This window comes from Typha latifolia, chromosome 2 (genome assembly GCF_019914945.1).
Source record: "Typha latifolia isolate L0001 chromosome 2, TyphaL0001v2, whole genome shotgun sequence".
In the NCBI taxonomy this organism is placed as follows: Eukaryota; Viridiplantae; Streptophyta; class Magnoliopsida; order Poales; family Typhaceae; genus Typha; species Typha latifolia.
This window is the reverse complement of record NC_133087.1, coordinates 2,339,619-2,358,311: the sequence shown is the minus strand read 5'-3', so window position 1 is coordinate 2,358,311 and position 18,693 is coordinate 2,339,619. Positions and strand designations below refer to the sequence as shown.

The window sequence follows — 18,693 nt, the reverse complement described above, 5'->3', positions numbered from 1 at the left end:
CTTCAGAGGCAGTGCACCTGCAGCTGAATCAAATTCACAAGGCAAATCCACTAGAGATTCATCATAATTGAACACAACTTTTCTTTTTCTTTTTTTCTGACAGAAACCTGCATAAGGTCTTATTTCAGAAAAACTACTCTATGAACATATGTTCCTATACACAGGATTTGCCAATACTGATATCACCTTACTACCCATTCAGAAGGGAACAAAATGAGTATTGCACATATTATTGATGATTTAACCATGACCAATGCTCAAAATAAAATGGTATACAACAACGTTCTACAGATAAACATACAAAATTGCAATCTAGGATACCCAAATCTAGCTTCTTAAACTATCACTTTTATGAACATGTAGACAATATCCACATAACTTATGAACCTGCCTGTGTGCTTATTTCTAAACTTGCAAAAGTTACCAAGGGATAGCCCCTTTATTTCCCCCAGATAGCTCTTCTACATATGCAGCCATTTGGTGAATCCACCTCTCAAGTACTTTGCCGTGATCACACTTCTATTAACAATTTAACCCAAAATTAAGCAATGTTTGCCTTTTTCTTCTTTTACCTGCCATGAGTTCAGCAAATGTAGCAGTGTAGCACATCCTCATGTTCTATATCCGTTCTCATAATCAACCCTAGAGCTGTCAATAGCCTTTTGGAGAGCTTCATATTTCTCAACTGATGACTCTGCAAGACTTTTTAACCGATCTAGAAAAACTGTTAGACTTGACTGCAATTTGTCATAGTTAAGATTCAAATCAACTGGGAATTCATTCCTATGGAAATTTTCTTGCAGTTCATCAGTTTTTCCTTCCCTACGAGATAATGAGAAGGACAGGTTTGAATTACTGTGTCCCTTCTCATGGTGAGGCAAGGAATGTGTTGTAACCGCTGCTAGATCCTTTATAGCATCTGTAACTTCCTTGGTAGGTAACTCATCTAGCAATTTCAACCAATCTCTGCAAGTAACAAATATGGGGGGAGCGATAGATTTTCGTGGGGAGAAAGGAACTGAACTCCTTCTCCTTGAAGACTTGTTTGTCAGCGGAAAAACACACTTGAGAAGCCAACCATTTATGTTTTGTAAATATAATTTTTGGGACGAGATCCATTTTGTTAAATTTGAGGACAGAGAGTTCAACTCAAAATCAAGGAGCATGGTGGCCTGACGATGAGAATCAGACCGGATTGAGACCTTGGTGCTTCCGTTGTTGCATGCTATCGAAATGATACTGAATTGACGCTTGTGGCAGTCAAGCATCACTGCCCACATTCGAGATAAACTGCATAGAGTAAGGATGTACAAATAGCTGTAACAAATTCGAAATAAGAAATCTAAAGATCAAAGGCAACTAGAAAACATTTGTAAAATTTGTTAAGCATGGAAATATAAACTTGAAAGTGTTTACATATTTCAATTGTGGGTAAAGCTAAATGTCCATGTGCATGAAGGAGAATCTATCCTATAACCATTATGAATTCCCCTCTGATGGCTGGTAATATCTGTAGAAACCAAGTCAGCTTGTAGTCAATGATTTTAATTAGTACTAACTGAAGGGAAAGATGAAATTCACAGAGCATGGCTGCTCGATTGGTAGAGATGTCCATTTTTAGCATTCCGAGTTCAAAAACTTCATCCAAGTAGATCCATCTCAAGTTCATTCTGGATAAATGTGTCCGAACATTATTAGTTTTTGTGAACTAATTCAGTTTAACCAGTTCAAACATGAAAATAGGTTGTGATTGTTAAAATTTTATGATATGGCTGTATGCACCAAGAAGCACGAAATTAAGAAAATTAGTTACAAAACAACATGGAATGAAGGCCTGGCTCCATTAAATAAAAGAGCAAGTAGCATCTTGCATTCCTAAATGCACATTCTTCTACCTAGTTTAATAGAGCATAGAGCCTTTGATACATCCCACTAATCAGGGGGGTCTGGGTGATATTAAGCTTAAGACTGTCAGCCAATCTTTTAGCCCCATTTTCAATTCTGTTCACGTGAATTGTCATAAGTTTACAACATATTATATAACCGCACAACACTAAATTCCTTCTCCCAATTTGTTATGAGCTCAAGAATTATAAAATGCATGTACACATCTGACCAAGCACATAAAGCTGCACTCTCAGATGCATAATGGAGTTCCAAGGATCTGATATACCAGGCTAGAGTCTATACTGACAAGTATATCAGTATCCAAGCAATATAACAACAAATGAACTTATACATCCCGCGTAGTAGTTAACACTGGAGTAGCCTTTTGTAAATCTCTCCAGTAAATATAAAATGTTGGTTCTGAGTTTCACATGCCCTTAATATGGTGGTAATATAGATGTTTGTAGGTCTCTGAGTAATTAAGAGAAGTGGAGTATGAGTTCCACTTGGTCAAAATATGGTAGTAATGGAGATGTCTGTCCTCTCTTTGTGATATATGAGTTTGTGATGGATGTGTCCATCTTTTCTGCTTGTTAGAGTGCATGTGGAATTATAATGAGCATCGTTAAGAAGTTATGAGAAATTCATACCCCCCAATTAACTCTTCCAGCTGAGGTTGGAGTTCTTTATCCCTTATCTCCTCTATTCTCTTAGATATCGAGCCAATTCTCTGAATTGCTACTTGAATTCTAGAGTGTAAATCCTTCACAGCTGCACGAGTTTTATCAATCTTCACACCAGCACGAGTTTTATCAATCCTGTACTGGTCTTCTCCCCTTGACTCTTGCTGCCGTAGCAACTTACGTTTCCAGTCATATTCCCTTCGAATTGTGCCACTTGCCTGAAATTAAAAATGTGAAGGTTGAACTTTATCGAAGGGCCAAATTAAACTCACTAAACCATGATTCTTTTCTGAAATTGGTTTGTAAGAGGAAAAGTAAGTTAAAAGAAAAGCTGAATATAAGAGCACATGTGTTCCCCAAAATGAGAAATGCATAAATCCACATCCAGATACACTAATTCTTGACCAAGACCACTGTTGAGGCTTCAAAGTACCATGAGCAAATATAGCATTACATAGTTGTACCATCTGAAACATTTGTCAGGTGCAGAGTGCCACAACCAAATTAGTCCCTGGACGACTATTTACAAGAATCATTGCAGGATAAATAAATGTGAGCTGATAAATTGGAGGTTGGATCATGCATCATACACAATACACTAATTAAGTAGGAAATCAAAAGGTCCAGAACATTTTCCGTCTCTTCACTCATTTTCTCACCAGTTGATCACAGAAACACCAAAATTGATATGCCACAGACGAAGAAGGATACTCAGAACAATCATACAGTAGAGCACTGATGTACATCTGAATACACATATCTTGACATTTGTATAAAGAACAGTAAATGGAACACCTTAGTTATACCCAAACCTCTTGCTATCATGCAGCCCTTTAAAGAAATTTGTCGCGAAACAAGTTTTATGTCTATATGTCTTAAATTTGACATCCTTGGAGCATCCCAACTGTGAAATGTATTCTAGCTGCAGCTGTTGGTGTTGGGTGTTGTGGTGTTGAGAAAATAAAACAAATCACTAGTAACATATACAAAACAAAGCAATGATTTACCTTAACTTCATCATAAAGTTTTCTCTCCCATGCATATAACCTGTCTAGTGTTGAGGCATGACTGCCTGAATTCATGCATATGCCGGTTAATGGCTCATCAGTGAAATCCTCAACATTATCTCTTGATGAGGCTCCAATAGGGTTTCTGGATGATGAAGAGAGTGAGGAGACTGATCCGTGCCAAGTTAGGTACTTTATCTCATTTGTAGCAGGCACTGCATTGAAACCACGAAACTTCTAAAGCTTTTTACACTAAAGATCCAAAAGTAAAAACCATATGTCAACATCAAAGTTAAAGGGAATGTGAATTGAATCTAAATATCATTTCAACAATTACAGAAGTGGTAATTAGCGACTATATAATTGTTTCTTAAGAAGTGTTTTTCAAGAAAGACAAAAGTATACCTACCCTGAGCCTGAGGATGCGGGGATTCTTCCTCACAGCAACCAAAGCACAATGCCAGAAAATTAGGTATCTTTGCCTGATTTGCTGCATCAGAAACCTGTGTTAGAAGATCTAATTTCATCTGCCAAAACATGCTGGAATATTTTTAGAGAAATGAAAATAATATAATTCACATAGTTGAAAGATCTGTTAGTGATCCGTTGCAAGCCAAGAGTACTCAGTAAACATAAAATGTTGAATTATTCATAAAAGTAAAATATGAGCTTATAATCCACACGCTATTCACTATCTTATAAAAAAAGTGTCCAAAATCCAAATGCCCTTCCAGAAGATCATATTAAAAAATTGAGATGCTTCAAGTCTTTACCTCTGTCTTCAATGAATAGGGGCCGCAAATGCACTTTACTTGCCTCCAGCATCCTTGGAACTTCTATTCCAGATTCCGAAGCCCTTACAAATTGGCTTTCAATTTCTTTCACGCACAAGAAGAATTCCTTCACCCCTTGCTTTATCTCTGAACCAGCTTCTTTCAACTTGTAATCAATGGGAAGGGCAACAGGAGGAGGAATCACTTTTGTTATCATTTTTTCAAGAGGTCCATCAGCTTCAAGTGTACCATTGCCAAGCACTTTCCTGTCCTCATTTTGCGTCTCGCTCTTTGAATTAAATGACTCTACAGATGGCACAGATGAAGAATCATTTGTTACATGGTGATCCAAAACCACATTTCTATTCTTAAACATCCGCACTAATGGTTCAGCTGATGGCTTGTCAAAATCATCTCCTGAGTCGGCAAAGTCATCAGTTCCATCTGTAAAAGCTTTTTCTCCTTCCTCTTCCAGTTCTGGAATTCCTTCCTCTTCTCTAAGGCGCCCTATCTCATCAACATCATCTAAACCGTGATTAAATCCCTTCCCATCATTTAAGGAGAACTGGTTGTCGATAGGGTGAAAAATCCCAAAATAATCCCATGGTGGAGTACCAGGTGGTGGCAGAGGAGCATCTGAGGATAAATTTTCATCCAATTCAGATCCTCGGTGTCTTGGGGGGTTGGATGAGGTTCGAAGAGTTGCTGTTACTGTTACCGGGGGTTTCTCCTCAACAGTTGTCGATGAACTCCGAAAAGCTTTCATATGATTCGTGTGAAACTGTCCAGAAGCGATTGGAGAAGGGATAGGAGAGAAAGAATCACTTGTGTCGACATGCTGTGAAACAGATGGAGATAAGTTCGAAATGGACTTGTCAGTTAGACCAAGAGGCTCAGGTGTTGCAGATGTTGATGTATACAAAGAAGATTCTGTCGAGACTTCAGGCTCTACAAATTTTCTTAGTGCAGTTCCTGTATTCCTGAGTGATTGAATGTAAGAAAAATGAGCATCTGCAAGTGTGCACCTTCCATCAAGAGCTTGTCGAACAAATCGCCTCCTTTCCTGACATAACAAAAGGGCCTTGTCATCTTCGATCTTCGAATTTGAGGCCCCCATTTTCAGAAGTAGCACCAATGACTTCTTTGCGAGATTCCAAAATGTAGCAACTTAACTGCCAGCCTGAACAGGAATATTTCTCTACAATTTGGATAAAATGTATCACAGGCAAGTAGGTACTAGGTACCAATCAAGGAAGTCCAGCAGGGTGCGGTGCATAGCATAGAGACCCACCTTTAATGCTCAAAGAGTTATATATATTGTGCAATTCCTCTGGCAAGAAAAAGAAAGTATCCACAAATCAAAACAAATTTGAACGATCTGCACAACACATAATTTACAAAAAAAATGTCAAAGAAACAATCCATCTACCAGATATTCACATGTATAAAGAACAAAAAATAATAATGTCATAAAATATATATCCTTAATTCCTTGCTTCAACTTTAGTGCATATTGGCATATATCTAATGTTATGTCTCGTGATGATTTACGATATAAGCTACCCAGGAACCATTAGCTTGTGCCTTCGGACCGGCATGGACCATGTTGTTGATGATCCATTGTTTCCATACTTGGAATAAAGAACCAGTCTTCTAGCACTTTCAGGCAAAATCTCAAGAAATGAAAAGAGCATTAAAAAAATAGAGAATCAAACTTGCAAATAGATTATCTCATAAGTCATTAGTCCAAAATTAGAACAAATACTCTAAGTCTGTCTCTAGGAACAGTTGTGGATTTTTTTAATCCCCAATTCTAGCACCTTAGTCTCACAAAGTAACCGATGAAAGTACTATCTGACTATATCTGCAACTGTTCAGAGTTATATCAAGCAATTCTAAAATCCACAGTCAATACAGCAATGCTGTCAACAAAATTAACTTACTTAAACACACAAAATTCCATGTGGAACAACTAGAAACCATCAGCCTCTCCCTTTTCTTCCTTTTACAATTAATAAAACATCCCAAAACCAATCATAAACCGGATTTTCACTTCCATGTCAATAAATCCAGTAGAAACTTCAGAATATTCCTCAGCGACGGCAAGAGATTAAAATCTAATAACTGATTCGCAATAATCAGATCAAGAAAATATTACAGGACCTCCGGAACTCCCGAGAATTAGAGAGAGAGAAAAAGGACCCCCACTTCCGAATTATATCAAACAACATATAAAAGATCTAAAGACGAGATCTTTCCAGAGTAATTATTAAGAAGCTTTCCTTTTCCTCTAACTCGCAACAACAGGGAGCAATTAACCACTCCAGAATCATATCGAACTTAACGAATTCGGTACAGGAAGAAGAAATCAAGTCAGCTAGAGATGACTGCTACCTGAATTGCTCTAAAGGCAAGATCTTGATGAAGAAATCATCAACTGTTCACAGAAAGAGAGAGATTTGGGAGCGATGATGACTTGCCTATGATGGCCTTCGTGCAGAAAAGGATTCAGAGATTCGCGTAAGAGGAGGGGAGTTAGAGAGAGAGAGAGAGAGAAAAAAAAAGTGTGCTTGTGTGTGTGTGTGTGTGTGTGTGTATGTGTGTGTGGAGCCGCACCTTTTACCTCCACTAGAATAAAGCAATGGCGATGGAGTGGTGAAGGAATCCCCGTTAGAATAATATTAAAGGCGACTTCTTAATTAATACCATTTTTTTTAATCCTAATTACCCTGGGCATTACCCAAAATGCCACCTCTGTCCCTTTTTTTTTCATTTCTTCTTTTCTTCATATTTATTAAGATTATTTTTCTTAATTAAATCAATCAAATAGGCTTTTTAAATTGCTTTATAAGAAAAAAAAATAGAATTTTTTTAAAGATTTCTTCCCCTTTTTTTAAAGATTTTTTTCGATCGATAATAAATATTATTTTCTTACCATGTTCATTTGCATATAGAGGACTAGAAAAATACAAAGAGGAACAATTATTCATGTCCTTCTACATCTGAGAATAAATGTAAAATAGTTTTTTGTCAGCCTAAGTCTTGACCATAAGAAGACTAATTAACATTAAATACAAGTCTTTCTTTATATCATAGGCTATTTTTTTTTTTAAATATTTTGGCTGTAATGTGGTGAAACATACAAGAGGATAACTACAAGAAGACCAAGACAGGAATTAAGATGGATCATGGAAGCACAATTGATGAACAGCAATTAAGGACTAGAAAAAGTTGAATACTTTTTGTGCCTCAAAACTTTGCATGATATGTATGAGAAGGAAATTAAAGTTATGCTACTTTTTAATGCCTTTGTTAAACAAACTAATGGTCAATAAGAAAAGCACAAAGCCAAAGCCAAACCTTTTTGCATGAGGATATTATATGAAAGGGACTCCTATATATAGTAGTTAAAAGAAGAAGAAGAAGAAGAAATAGATGTGACATGAAGCAAATGAAATCAGATAACAAGCATGAAACAACTCAAGGACATTGCATCATATTTTTCTTATTTTTTAAGAACCATCAAACCATGATGGCATTGATATGAGCTTCTTTATGAGCTCATTGCCTCCTCTTGGCTATAATTTTATTTATATTGAAAAAAAGAAGAAGACAAGACAAAGCTCTTTTATTATCTAGATTAATTATGGATGCATCCTCCAAAAAATATCATCAACAAACATTTTGAATGTAGCATATTTTCATTGGATTCAAACAAGCAGTGTCCTTTTTAACTGTTGGAATTGATTATTACTGAGTTAAAAAGGACCCAGGAATGTATAGGGTTGCCCACTTCCCCCCTCATCAATTCCAAAGTTGGTAGCTTTATCCCATTCTGCCACAAAAGAAAAGGACATTGAAACTTTGGACTTAAATGATATATTTCACCAGACCTCAAATGTCTACTGGGCCTCCACTGGGAATCTAAAATGAGTCAGCAACACATGGACTCATCTCAAGCACACCCACCTATCTACACACACTGCCTGTACTTGAAAAGAAGTATAACTTTGATCTCATCTGAGAAAGTTAAAATGGCATGATGCAGTGGTAGATGGGAGATTCAGTGATGCACTGCAAAAAGTTTTACTTAATCTGTACCCCCCCTTTATCCTTCTCCAATGGAGCATTTGGCTTTAGCTCCTTATGTGACCCCATATGCACACATCTATGGAGTAATGTGCTGCCATTGGTATCAATATCAGCAGATATCATAGAGAGATAAAAGCTAATTGTCTACGCAATGATACGAGCTAAAATTTTTATTTTTATTTTTTATGATACCCGATAAGTGCGTAGACTAATTATAAGCTAGATAAAAGAGCTCAATTGGATAACTATATCTATTTTTTTTCATAAAAAATTACGACACTATAGTGAAAATTTAAAAGTATTCACAGTAACTTTAAAATTTCACAAGGGCATTTAGGTCATTAGCCATACACCCCCTCCTCTCTCTCTCTCTCTCTCTCTTAATAATTAATTATATACATTTGACAATTTCAAAGCTTCTGCAGTTAGCCAATTAACCCACGTAACTCAATCATCCCCCCTAATAATTATTTCATAACATCATAGATAATGACGAAAGGTAGGAAGTCGCCACGCTTAGTTAAAGAAAAAACAAACCAATCTGCCACGTGTCGTCCTACCTCTCTAAAACTCTTGGTGGCATTTGAAAGTGCGTACGTGTCAAGCTCTAATCCTTTTGCTAATCCCAGTGTTATAGCCAAAGCCATTAATTAATTAAGTAGGTGATGGATATTATTCGGCTGTTAGAGGATAAAAGCATCAGAAGAATTTTCTTAGCGGGTTTCTCACGCACTAAAGTCGAATCCTTGTGGCATTCTATTAGCTTAGGTGTCAAGCAAAGTTAGTTTAAAATATTCGAATTATTAGCAACTAGTTTTCTTTTTTCTTTTTAAAAAAAAAAGAAGTATTTGTTATCACTTTGAACATGAATTCAGGTTTTGAAAGATTCAAAGTAGAGGATCATTAACTTTATATATGCCCATGCTTTTCCACTAAAGCAAAGATAATATATAATTTTTTTTTCATGAGATAGACAAAGTGTGTAAATTATACACCATAGTATTTTTTTAGAGTTATATTTGAAACGTCAAATAATTATTTTAATTCTTATTATTATTTTCCTATTTCTTTCCTCTAAAGTAAAAGTAAAACTTACATATTATTTTTAATAAAATTTTAATAAATGACTAATGAAAGGAGTATTTTAGAGATTTTTTTATAATTAAGTGGATTAATATATCGTAATATAGAGGTTGTAGCCTTCTAGGTGTAGTGTAACTATCCATTTTGATTAAATACTATGTTATTCTTGAGGAGTATTAGAACTTAAACGGTTCCCTCGCGCGATGGTACCAGCCGACCTTTCTTTCATCTATTTCGGTGCTCACTCTCGACTCGACTCGCCTCTTACTGTCAAACGAGAAATCGTCCACGAGGCACCAAAACCAGGTGATTTGTTATTTTTTTGAAATTTTCTTTCTTACCATTTTATCCAATTAAATGCACCTCGGTGGCATAAATTCGAAATTATCGTCGTTTTAGTGCGCAATCACGATCCAATTTTTATCGGGAAAGAGTTGTGGAATCGTGAGGGATAGGTCATTTCTTTTGCATTTATGCTTTAATCTTACAGTAAAGTTTGAAAAATTCATAGATTATCTTGAACAATTTCCCTTTTCATGGTCGGATACATGATGAAATAGGTGTTTATGCAAAAATTACCTGCTTTTGTAGATCTGGCGTTGCACTTTTCTCCTATGAATTTCTGGTTCATTTTCCTGAAATTAATAGGCTTTCGATTTAAAAGGTCAAATGGGTTCAAGATTTACCACTTTCACTAGGAAATTTGATGGGTGTACAAACCCTAGTTTTTATTCAATTTGGAGTTCAAGACGAAGTGATATGAGCATTATGTTGGTTTTATTTCAGAAGGAATGAAAGGGCAAGGCAGCTATGTTCCACCTCAGTACATTCCTCTACATGATTCGGATGTCGAAGCCAATATTGGACCAGTTGATGGAAGCCAATCTTCTCCCAATCTCATATCTCGTGATCCCACACAATGGTCTTCTGGAATCTGTGCTTGCTGTGATGATATGCAGAGCTGTATGCTACTTTCTGCCCTGTGATTCCTTGATTTTGAGAAGGAAAGATTGAAAGGTGCCATTTGATTATATGATATGATGTGGCAAAACTTTCCTTCTATACCACATCATCTTTTAAGTAAAATTGAAGATCTAGATATAACTAGCAATTAATTTTCTGATTCATAGTTACCACGTCGACAGCAACGACAATCTAGGCTTTGGCCCAACTACTTGGGGTCGGCTATATGGATCCTTTTTGTCCATTCAGCACTATTTAATGAAAGGTTTTCCATTGAATCAAGTGGTATTATGTTCTTTTCAGTCTACTTCTCCCATGTTGGTTTAAGCATCTGGAGTTTTGGACGGTTGATGTTATGGGTCCTCTCATTCTATAAAACTCTATTTAATTATGTAATTACACTTGAGTATAATCTCATGGTAACAGCTGTTGATGGAACCATCCCATCTTAGTTCCCTGGCCTTAGAAACATGTCAGATCCATTGCTTCCTGCTGAGTATTAAGGGAGTTACGATGATATGGTACCTGACTTATAGTTGGACTGTTTTATAAGAATCCATGAACTTAATATACCTTGCCATCAAGAAGGCAGTTAGTATTATCTTGCTGAGTCTACAAATAATTATATTGAAAATATTTTAATTCCCATTTCTCATACCTTCTGTTATATTATATAGGTTATTTAGGTGCGCTCTGCCCATGCTACCTCTTTGGGAAGAATGCAGAATTCTTAGGTTCTGGAACCCTAGCAGGGTCATGCATGACCCATTGTATTTTGTGGGGCCTTATTACTAGTCTCTGTTGTGTTTGTACTGGAGGTATGATGTCGGCACTGTCATCTGTGGTGGCATGTTATGCTTGTGGATATCGCAGAACACTACGAGATAAGTTTAATCTGCAGGTATGTTAATGTTCTAGAAATCTTCTGCTTTTGTACATTATTTTTCACTCTGTCCAGTTTATTGTGAAGTTGAGTGATTCTTTGGTTCCATTTTGGTTCCATGCCTTTGATATTTGTACTTCTGGTTACTTCATAGAAAATGTTTATGACCAATTTCTACTGATGTTATCTTTGCTAATATAATAGTAAAGCAGTTTTTTCTTTCCTTTAAGAATTGATATGTCCATCATATTGGTAGTATTTCACCATTCAATTTGCATCTAAGACAATTTCTTAGAGGGCAACAGTCTAATCAGATAATCATTAACAAGGTAATGGTCCAGAAGAAAGAAGTGAGTTTCAATAGTATGTACACTAATTTTTTTTTCTTACACATTCAATATCCATGATTCTCCATTTGCTACCTGCTATATGAATAGTTCATTTCTATATAGTTCAAATAGTAAGTGCATTAAATCTGATGATTTAATGCCAACCGTCCTCATTTTCTTAACAGGTGAACATTTTATTCAGGCTTTTTTTTGACAGGTGGACAATTTATTCAGGCTTAATATGCTTTTCTAGTTGTGTACGATTCATACTTATTGAAGCAAGTGTGTCTGTCATTTGTATGGTTCTCATGTGGGTAGGATGCCATCCAATATTTCCCTTGCATCTAGTGGTTAAAGTTATGTAACTATTTTCTGTATGTCAGCTTGCATGCAGATTATGTGACAAAATGCATTTTTTATTTATAGCCATATTATCCAATGCATTTCCTTTGACGTAGGATATAATTAGGAAGTAATTTGGTGAAGAATTTATCAAAACTAATGACAGCTTCTAGGATTCGACCCCACATTGGGAAAAAAAAAGATGTGATCTTATTATCTGCTTCAGTTTAGCTCGATATTTCACTATCTCATATTTATGTCATGATCTTCTTAGGAAGCACCATGTGGTGACCTGACCACGCACTTATTCTGCCACTTGTGTGCCATCTGTCAAGAGTACAGAGAGATCCGCGAGAGGTCAGATGGCTCCGTTTCTGCTCTCGCCCTCTCAGTGACTGCTCCTCCAGTACAGACTATGGATTTTAACTCTCCAGATATAATGCGGAATTGAAGAATGCAGTTCGATATCTTGATTGGTTCGTTGGGCTTCCTCATACGCCTTCTCGTCGGCATCCTTTTCCTCAAATGGCCATAGCACCTGGCGGTCTTGAAAGGCCTTCTGTTTTTCTTTTTTCCCTTCAGCAAAGGATAATGCATACTGCGGGTCTTTCATCTGCATTACCCTTCTCTTGTCCTGATAGCTCATACTGCTTTGCATGTGGTCTAAGGATAACATTGTTTCCCTGTTTTTCTGTTTTCAAACTTGTGACATGGCATCGCGTTTTTCGTAAACATTCACTAAAAAATTGAAATAATTTGTCATATATTAACTTGTTCAGAAGTGGAACTAGGAAACCTAAATCAGCACCGAATAAATGAAGGTTTCTTTGGTTTTTCTCACCTTTTTACATCTGGGAATGACCGATAGGTGGGAGTTTCCCAAAGATCCATGCTTTTGTGTGCAAGGTATATTAGCTGATCCCATATTCTTGCATTCTGATGTTGAGCATCTCTAGATCTTTTGGAGCAATTGCAGTTCTAAACTGGAGGATACTTCTTGTTAATATGATTCTTGTGTTCTTGTGGTATTTGGATGATCTGCTTGCTTTGTGCCCAGTGCGACGAGTCAGATCTTATGCGTTCTCTCTTGTCTCACTCACTCATTCGTCAAGTGCAACAAAACAAAGAGGCTTTTTCTATCGATCATTATTAGCCAATGTAGACTAGTGCTTAATTGTAGGCCAATTTTTGTCCAGAAATGGGCCGTAATGGAATACACTACCTGGACTATATAGATAAAATCCCTCTGTAGACTGTTTCTTAACTGTCCGATCTCAATCTTAGGCCATACTTCCATCTTTTTTTAATCACTAATTAGGATGCAGCAAGAGAGAGTCGCTTAAGCAACATCAAACTCTTTGAATCACTCCAGTAGAGCTCCCAAACTCTAACGAGAAGCAACGTAAATTATGATCTTGGCATACGCACCAAATCTTTCTCATATTTTTCCTTATCCTCCTGTCACCACCGTACCCAAAGTAGCAGAAGACTCGGGTATCGACAGAAGTAACGCAAGAGTTCAGCAGGAAGAAGCCAAACGAGAACCAGAGTTCCCAGCTCATTCATGACAGCATCCATGCGATGATCCGGCCAAAAAGGAAATTAAATTCTTTTTTAAAAGGAGGTTAGAATGTGAGTGTTTAATTATTGTAAGTCTATCAAAATCACGTATCTAATTCACCTCGAAATTTTAATACAAAACTGGATGAGTTGCAAAGAAAATCAATGATTTATGTGTAAACTCGTTACAAATGCTTCAGATATTAAAACAAAAAATTTTCTTTTATGCGGCGCGAGGACGTGGCTCGTCCTTTCCACGTCACGTGGCTGCGAAATAAACCCAACTAAATCCCGCGAATAAAAAGGAAACCCAGACGCGATCCGACCTTATCCGCCGAATTCATTCGTGGAATTTATCTCGCGTTTAAAAATCTCTCATCCTTTTAAGAACCCTAGAAGAGCTACCCTGAGATTTTGCTACGTTGGAGGCTCTAAGGTTGGTTGTTTTCTTTGTAGATTTTGATGATCACCTTTTGTTTCTTGAATTTTTTTTTCCCATGACCTTTGAACGAGTCAGTGGTTTGGTGTTTCTTCACCTTCCGTGAGTTTGATCACATTAATGTTCTGCCGATATAGTGATGTATTGTTATGTTAAAATTTTAGAGAAGCAAATAAACTCGCTTGGAGGTTATTTATTTGGCACTACGAATGAACAAATTAAAGAAAAGAATAAACTCAGATGTTTTATTTTTATGATTTATCATCATTAGAGTACATAATAGTCTCACTCTTCTTGTGTTCTATGTTTGCATGATTTTGTATCAACTCATATTTTTCACAGTTCTGAACTATTTTATGTTAACTAAAAGAAAATGTCTTATATTTTATTTGGCTGTTGCCCACTTTATCGTCCTTGATGCTCATCTGATTTTTTTTTTTTCTGATAAGTTGGGTGTTGTAGTGAAATTCTTGTCATACTTGGAATCCTGAAATGACACTGAAGTAAAAAAGTGTCATCACTTTCATGTGTGCAGTAGATTCGCAGATTGTTAGATACTAATTATCAATTATTGAAAAGCATAGAAGAATGGAAATTGAAATGTCAAGGGACTTACTTTTATTCATTGACATTGGTCTTTTATATATACATTTAGACATATTTTCTATATAGAAAGAATGCCTATAATACAGCTGTTATCTAAGCTATGCATGGTGAAATAAAACTGAAATAAAAATTGTTTGCTAATTGATAGAACATCCCAAATATAATTGATAGACATTCCAACAATAGAGGATTTGACATCTCTTAATCGATGCATATTTCAATTATGGTGGATCTCATTCCTACAATTATTGTAACCTTGTGCAATCTTATCAAGAGAATGAAACCCATGTAATGTTTGTATTAACAGTAGTAACATCATTTTTATCTATAAATATATAATCTTGTTTGATTTCTTTTTTAAGGTTGGAAGTACATACTACACTGTTGTGCACTATGGGTTTTCTTGGTGGAACTCCTGCACCTACTTGCTCCATGAAGCAGCATTGCTCAGAATGGGCTCGAATTTACTTGAAGTATTGTCTCTGTGATACGAGAGACAGTGTCTCTTTATCCCTTGGATTGATTAGTGTTGTTAGTTGGGGTACTGCAGAGGTCCCTCAGATTATCACGAATTTTAAGCAGAAGTCCACAGAAGGTCTTTCACTTGCTTTTCTACTGACATGGATCATAGGGTAAGTGTTTCCTTTATATTCTTCCAGTTTTATCCCTCTTTCCATTTTTCTTCTTCACTTTTCATCCATTTGCAGGGATTTGTTTAATCTTATTGGCTGCATGCTGGAACCTGCTACTGTAAGTTCTATTGTGATCACTGATTTAACTTTTGTAGCGATGATCATACTTGATTTCCTTTTCAAATTTGAAGCTCCTATAAGTTCAACACTCTTCATTTGCTTGAGTTTTTCATTTCATGTTTCCTTTTGTATATCCCCATGGTGATTCGCAACTCACACCTATTCCTCTTGCTTTCCTATTTTAAGTGTATGTAAATGTTTCTCATTGATTTACCTTACAGTGTGGCAAGCATTCACGTAAATATGCATATTCAACAATTTTTATGCATTGCCATGCTGCAGTGTCATGTTAAATGTCTAATTTAAGTATTCCATTTATGTGAAAGGTCATCAATTTCGAAAGATCATGGAGAACTAAATCATTTTTGCATTCAATCTTTTTATCAAGTGAATTCTCTTATATTTTGCATCAGTATAGTATATAAAGAACTCAGAAATCTGTGGTAGATCATCCGCACATTGTTGTAGGGAGAGTGGAAATCATAATGCAAACAAATTAGTTTTGAAGGTTCTTCTTGCTAACTTTCTTTTAATTTCTTTTGCAGCTGCCAACACAATTCTATATGGCATTTGTAAGTTGCTGAAACCAATTTTTATTCACTGTAATCTCATCACTTATTCATTGTTTGAAGCGGTAGATTGCATCAAAGTGCAGTTATACACAGCTACGACAGTGATCTTGACGGGACAGACTGTATACTATAGTTACATCTATCATGGAAAGAATATTGGAGTACCTAGTGAGGTAAATTGTTTTTCGTCGATGAGCTTGCTGTAGGCCTCCCTCAATGACTTTGGAATTGTTTTGTCACGAAAAATTGACATGATTACAGAGCAAGGAAGAGCATCAAGATGATGCTTCAGCGAAAGAAAAGCTATTGGGGTACACCGGTGATAAAGAATCTAAAACCAATCGTCATGAAAATGGAGCAAGTCATGAAAACAATGAATATCATATATCTAGCTCACCAATTCCTGTTAACAAACCTGCAGTTCAACGTTACGGTCCTAACGACCAAGAATTCTATTACATGTAAATTTCCAAGACATTCTATTTGTTCCATAGTTAGGTTATATATGGTTATATCTTTTTGATGGTATGGGTTATTTCTTACTAGTTCCTAGATTTAGAGAATGACTTGGTCTTAATTGAATTCACAGATCAGCACGATCTTTATCAAGAAGTCCCATACCTGCAACGGGTCTATGGTTAACTCACTCACATTATGCTCACAGAACACCTCCCCTGACTACTGACCAAAATTCTTCTAGAGAACCTTTGATCGATAGGTTACAATCTGCACCACCTATGAGCAGAACGAGAAATATACTTTCTGTGGTAAGCCAACAGCTGACAAACTTCTTTTGTCCCTATAGTACGAGATGCAATGACACTGGATACATTTTTCACTAGGTACCTTTGGCAGCAGTTTTCCTTGGCATCTATGTCCTACATCTTTCTATTGTAGGCACATTAAATAAATCTTCTCATGGAATGGTCATACAAGTTGGTCGAAAGCTTTTGCAGGTAATGGAAATCTGATGCTATTGTTCCTTGGTGCATTTTTGTCTTATGCAAAATTCTGGTTAATTTGTTCTGTATAGTAGCATTATAAAGACATTTTGCTATATACTCTCATCACAGGACAGGCCAACAAACTCATCTGTTCAACATGGCAGCGGAAGCACTGAAATTGGAAGTTTACTTGGTTGGGCAATGGCAGTAATTTACATGGGGGGCAGACTTCCTCAGATTTGCCTAAATGTGAGATAGAATATATGATTTATCTGAATACATAAGATTGTTATGTCTTTCTTTGGATACATGATATTTTTTTTTCATGAAATCAGAAGATTGTTACTATAAAAACCCCATAAGATTTCAGTTTCTTAACTGACAAAGGAAATGTACTAATTCTGCTACATTCGTTATATCAATTATGAACCTAACCAAATATTTCTTCAAATTTTTGCAGATTAAAAGAGGCAATGTGGAGGCAAGTTGTCCTGTCTACTCTCTTAAGCTATTTACCTGCAAGTGAAAAGTCTATTATATTGGTGATATCTTTGTCAAATAGCGATCCATATATATTTACATTTAGCTCTCCTAAGAAATTGAATGAAGAGCCATATGTGGATTATATTGAGAAGAATGTTCAATTATCCATTTAATTTATCTTTCTTATTATACTCTTGAGTGGTTTTCATTTTTACACAATCAATTCACGGGAATTGATTCTTCATTATTGCATGGTTGATATCGATCTATAATTTTTTTTCAGGGACTCAGTCCATTAATGTTTACATTTGCTTTACTTGGAAATGCAACCTACGTCGGAAGGTACTTCTAACTTGTTGTTAAGCTACTTTTCTCGTTATATCTCTACAGCGCATGCGTATTGTTATTTATTATTCTGACAATTATTTGTAGCTAATCTTTTTGTTCAGGCAATTCTATCCATATCATCATACTCTCATCATTTTTCTGGTAATGAGTCTCTCTGTCTTAGTTGACATTAATTGAAGCAACGGGTTACCTTCTTGTGTGCAGTATCCTTGTAAACAGCATGGATTGGTCTAAAATTGAACCAAACCTCCCGTGGCTAGTGGATGCAGGAGGATGTGTCCTTCTGGATTCTTTTGTATCCTTGAGTTACTCCCTTTCTTCTTCTAGGATCACTTAGATTATGCATCATATATTTATTTACTTTCCTTCAGTCCTTTTGCCTGTCATCAATTCATTATAACAAAAGATGAAATTTTAGGAGCTTCTGTTGAGGTTCTTGGGGTTCTGATTTCTCTCGCTGTAGCTCTATCTGTGCAATTTTTATCCTCTTACAGGACACTATGTTATAATTAATTGTGGGTCGGATATCCTTTAACTATTTTGCTCAGATTCTCTCCCAGTTTGTTTATTATAATCTTCGAGCAAGGAAGGATTCTGATAGCAGAAGCACTACTTAGTTGGCGCAAAAATTATTTCTGAGTGAAACTTTGGACGTGTAACGGTGGACACTGTACCTTTTATCTTGCTCTATATTTGCTGATATTTTCTTGACTATAATTTTCTTGGCATCGCAGGATCTCTTGGTATTATGCCATGCAGCTCGGGCTTGATGCAATTGTATATCAAGAGTACTAACTTGTGCGGAGATACTTCTCTTTTGTATCTTGAGATTATCTTAAATATGTTATGTTATATGTTATCCTATTATTCATTGTTGCCATCTTTATGGTGAAAGATCCTTCTTGTGACTAATGTATTTCATGATGCATATGACATTTAGTTCTCCT

General features: G+C 36.1%; 3 protein-coding genes across 8 annotated transcripts; 2 read left to right on the top strand and 1 right to left on the bottom strand.

Annotated features, from left to right (window-relative positions):
* Positions 1-205: 205 nt before the first annotated feature.
* On the bottom strand, positions 206-6,956 carry LOC140782395 (uncharacterized). Of its 4 annotated transcripts, none has more exons than XM_073128926.1 (7): positions 6,745-6,942; positions 5,642-5,728; positions 4,351-5,548; positions 3,987-4,067; positions 3,578-3,792; positions 2,538-2,788; positions 206-1,290 (listed from the first exon to the last, which is right to left on the bottom strand). In XM_073128926.1, exons 3-7 carry the CDS (start codon positions 5,465-5,467, stop codon positions 612-614), a joined length of 2,343 nt encoding a protein of 780 aa, XP_072985027.1. In that variant the 5' UTR covers positions 5,468-5,548; positions 5,642-5,728; positions 6,745-6,942; the 3' UTR covers positions 206-611. The 4 variants fall into 4 exon arrangements, with proteins under 4 accessions (XP_072985027.1, XP_072985030.1, XP_072985028.1 ...); XM_073128929.1 differs by having other exon boundaries at positions 6,831-6,934; XM_073128927.1 differs by having other exon boundaries at positions 5,642-5,680; positions 6,745-6,885.
* A 2,753-nt stretch (positions 6,957-9,709) lies between these two features.
* Positions 9,710-12,806, top strand: LOC140782961 (cell number regulator 5). 2 transcript variants are annotated; one of them, XM_073129877.1, is made up of 4 exons: positions 9,710-9,831; positions 10,312-10,488; positions 11,166-11,389; positions 12,317-12,806. In XM_073129877.1, the coding sequence occupies exons 1-4, from the start codon at positions 9,729-9,731 to the stop codon at positions 12,491-12,493; spliced, it is 681 nt and encodes a 226-aa protein (XP_072985978.1). In that variant the 5' UTR covers positions 9,710-9,728; the 3' UTR covers positions 12,494-12,806. The 2 variants fall into 2 exon arrangements, with proteins under 2 accessions (XP_072985978.1, XP_072985979.1); XM_073129878.1 differs by lacking the exon at positions 9,710-9,831 and adding an exon at positions 9,876-9,980.
* A 1,078-nt stretch (positions 12,807-13,884) lies between these two features.
* Positions 13,885-18,679, top strand: LOC140782117 (vacuolar lysine transporter YPQ1). Of its 2 annotated transcripts, XM_073128514.1 has the most exons (14): positions 13,885-14,038; positions 15,010-15,279; positions 15,355-15,397; positions 15,945-15,971; positions 16,055-16,144; positions 16,233-16,432; positions 16,561-16,738; positions 16,814-16,927; positions 17,045-17,164; positions 17,376-17,396; positions 17,682-17,740; positions 17,951-18,041; positions 18,295-18,407; positions 18,481-18,679. In XM_073128514.1, the coding sequence occupies exons 2-13, from the start codon at positions 15,041-15,043 to the stop codon at positions 18,361-18,363; spliced, it is 1,251 nt and encodes a 416-aa protein (XP_072984615.1). In that variant the 5' UTR covers positions 13,885-14,038; positions 15,010-15,040; the 3' UTR covers positions 18,364-18,407; positions 18,481-18,679. The 2 variants fall into 2 exon arrangements, with proteins under 2 accessions (XP_072984615.1, XP_072984616.1); XM_073128515.1 differs by having other exon boundaries at positions 13,918-14,038; positions 18,295-18,679.
* The last annotated feature ends 14 nt before the right edge of the window (positions 18,680-18,693 follow it).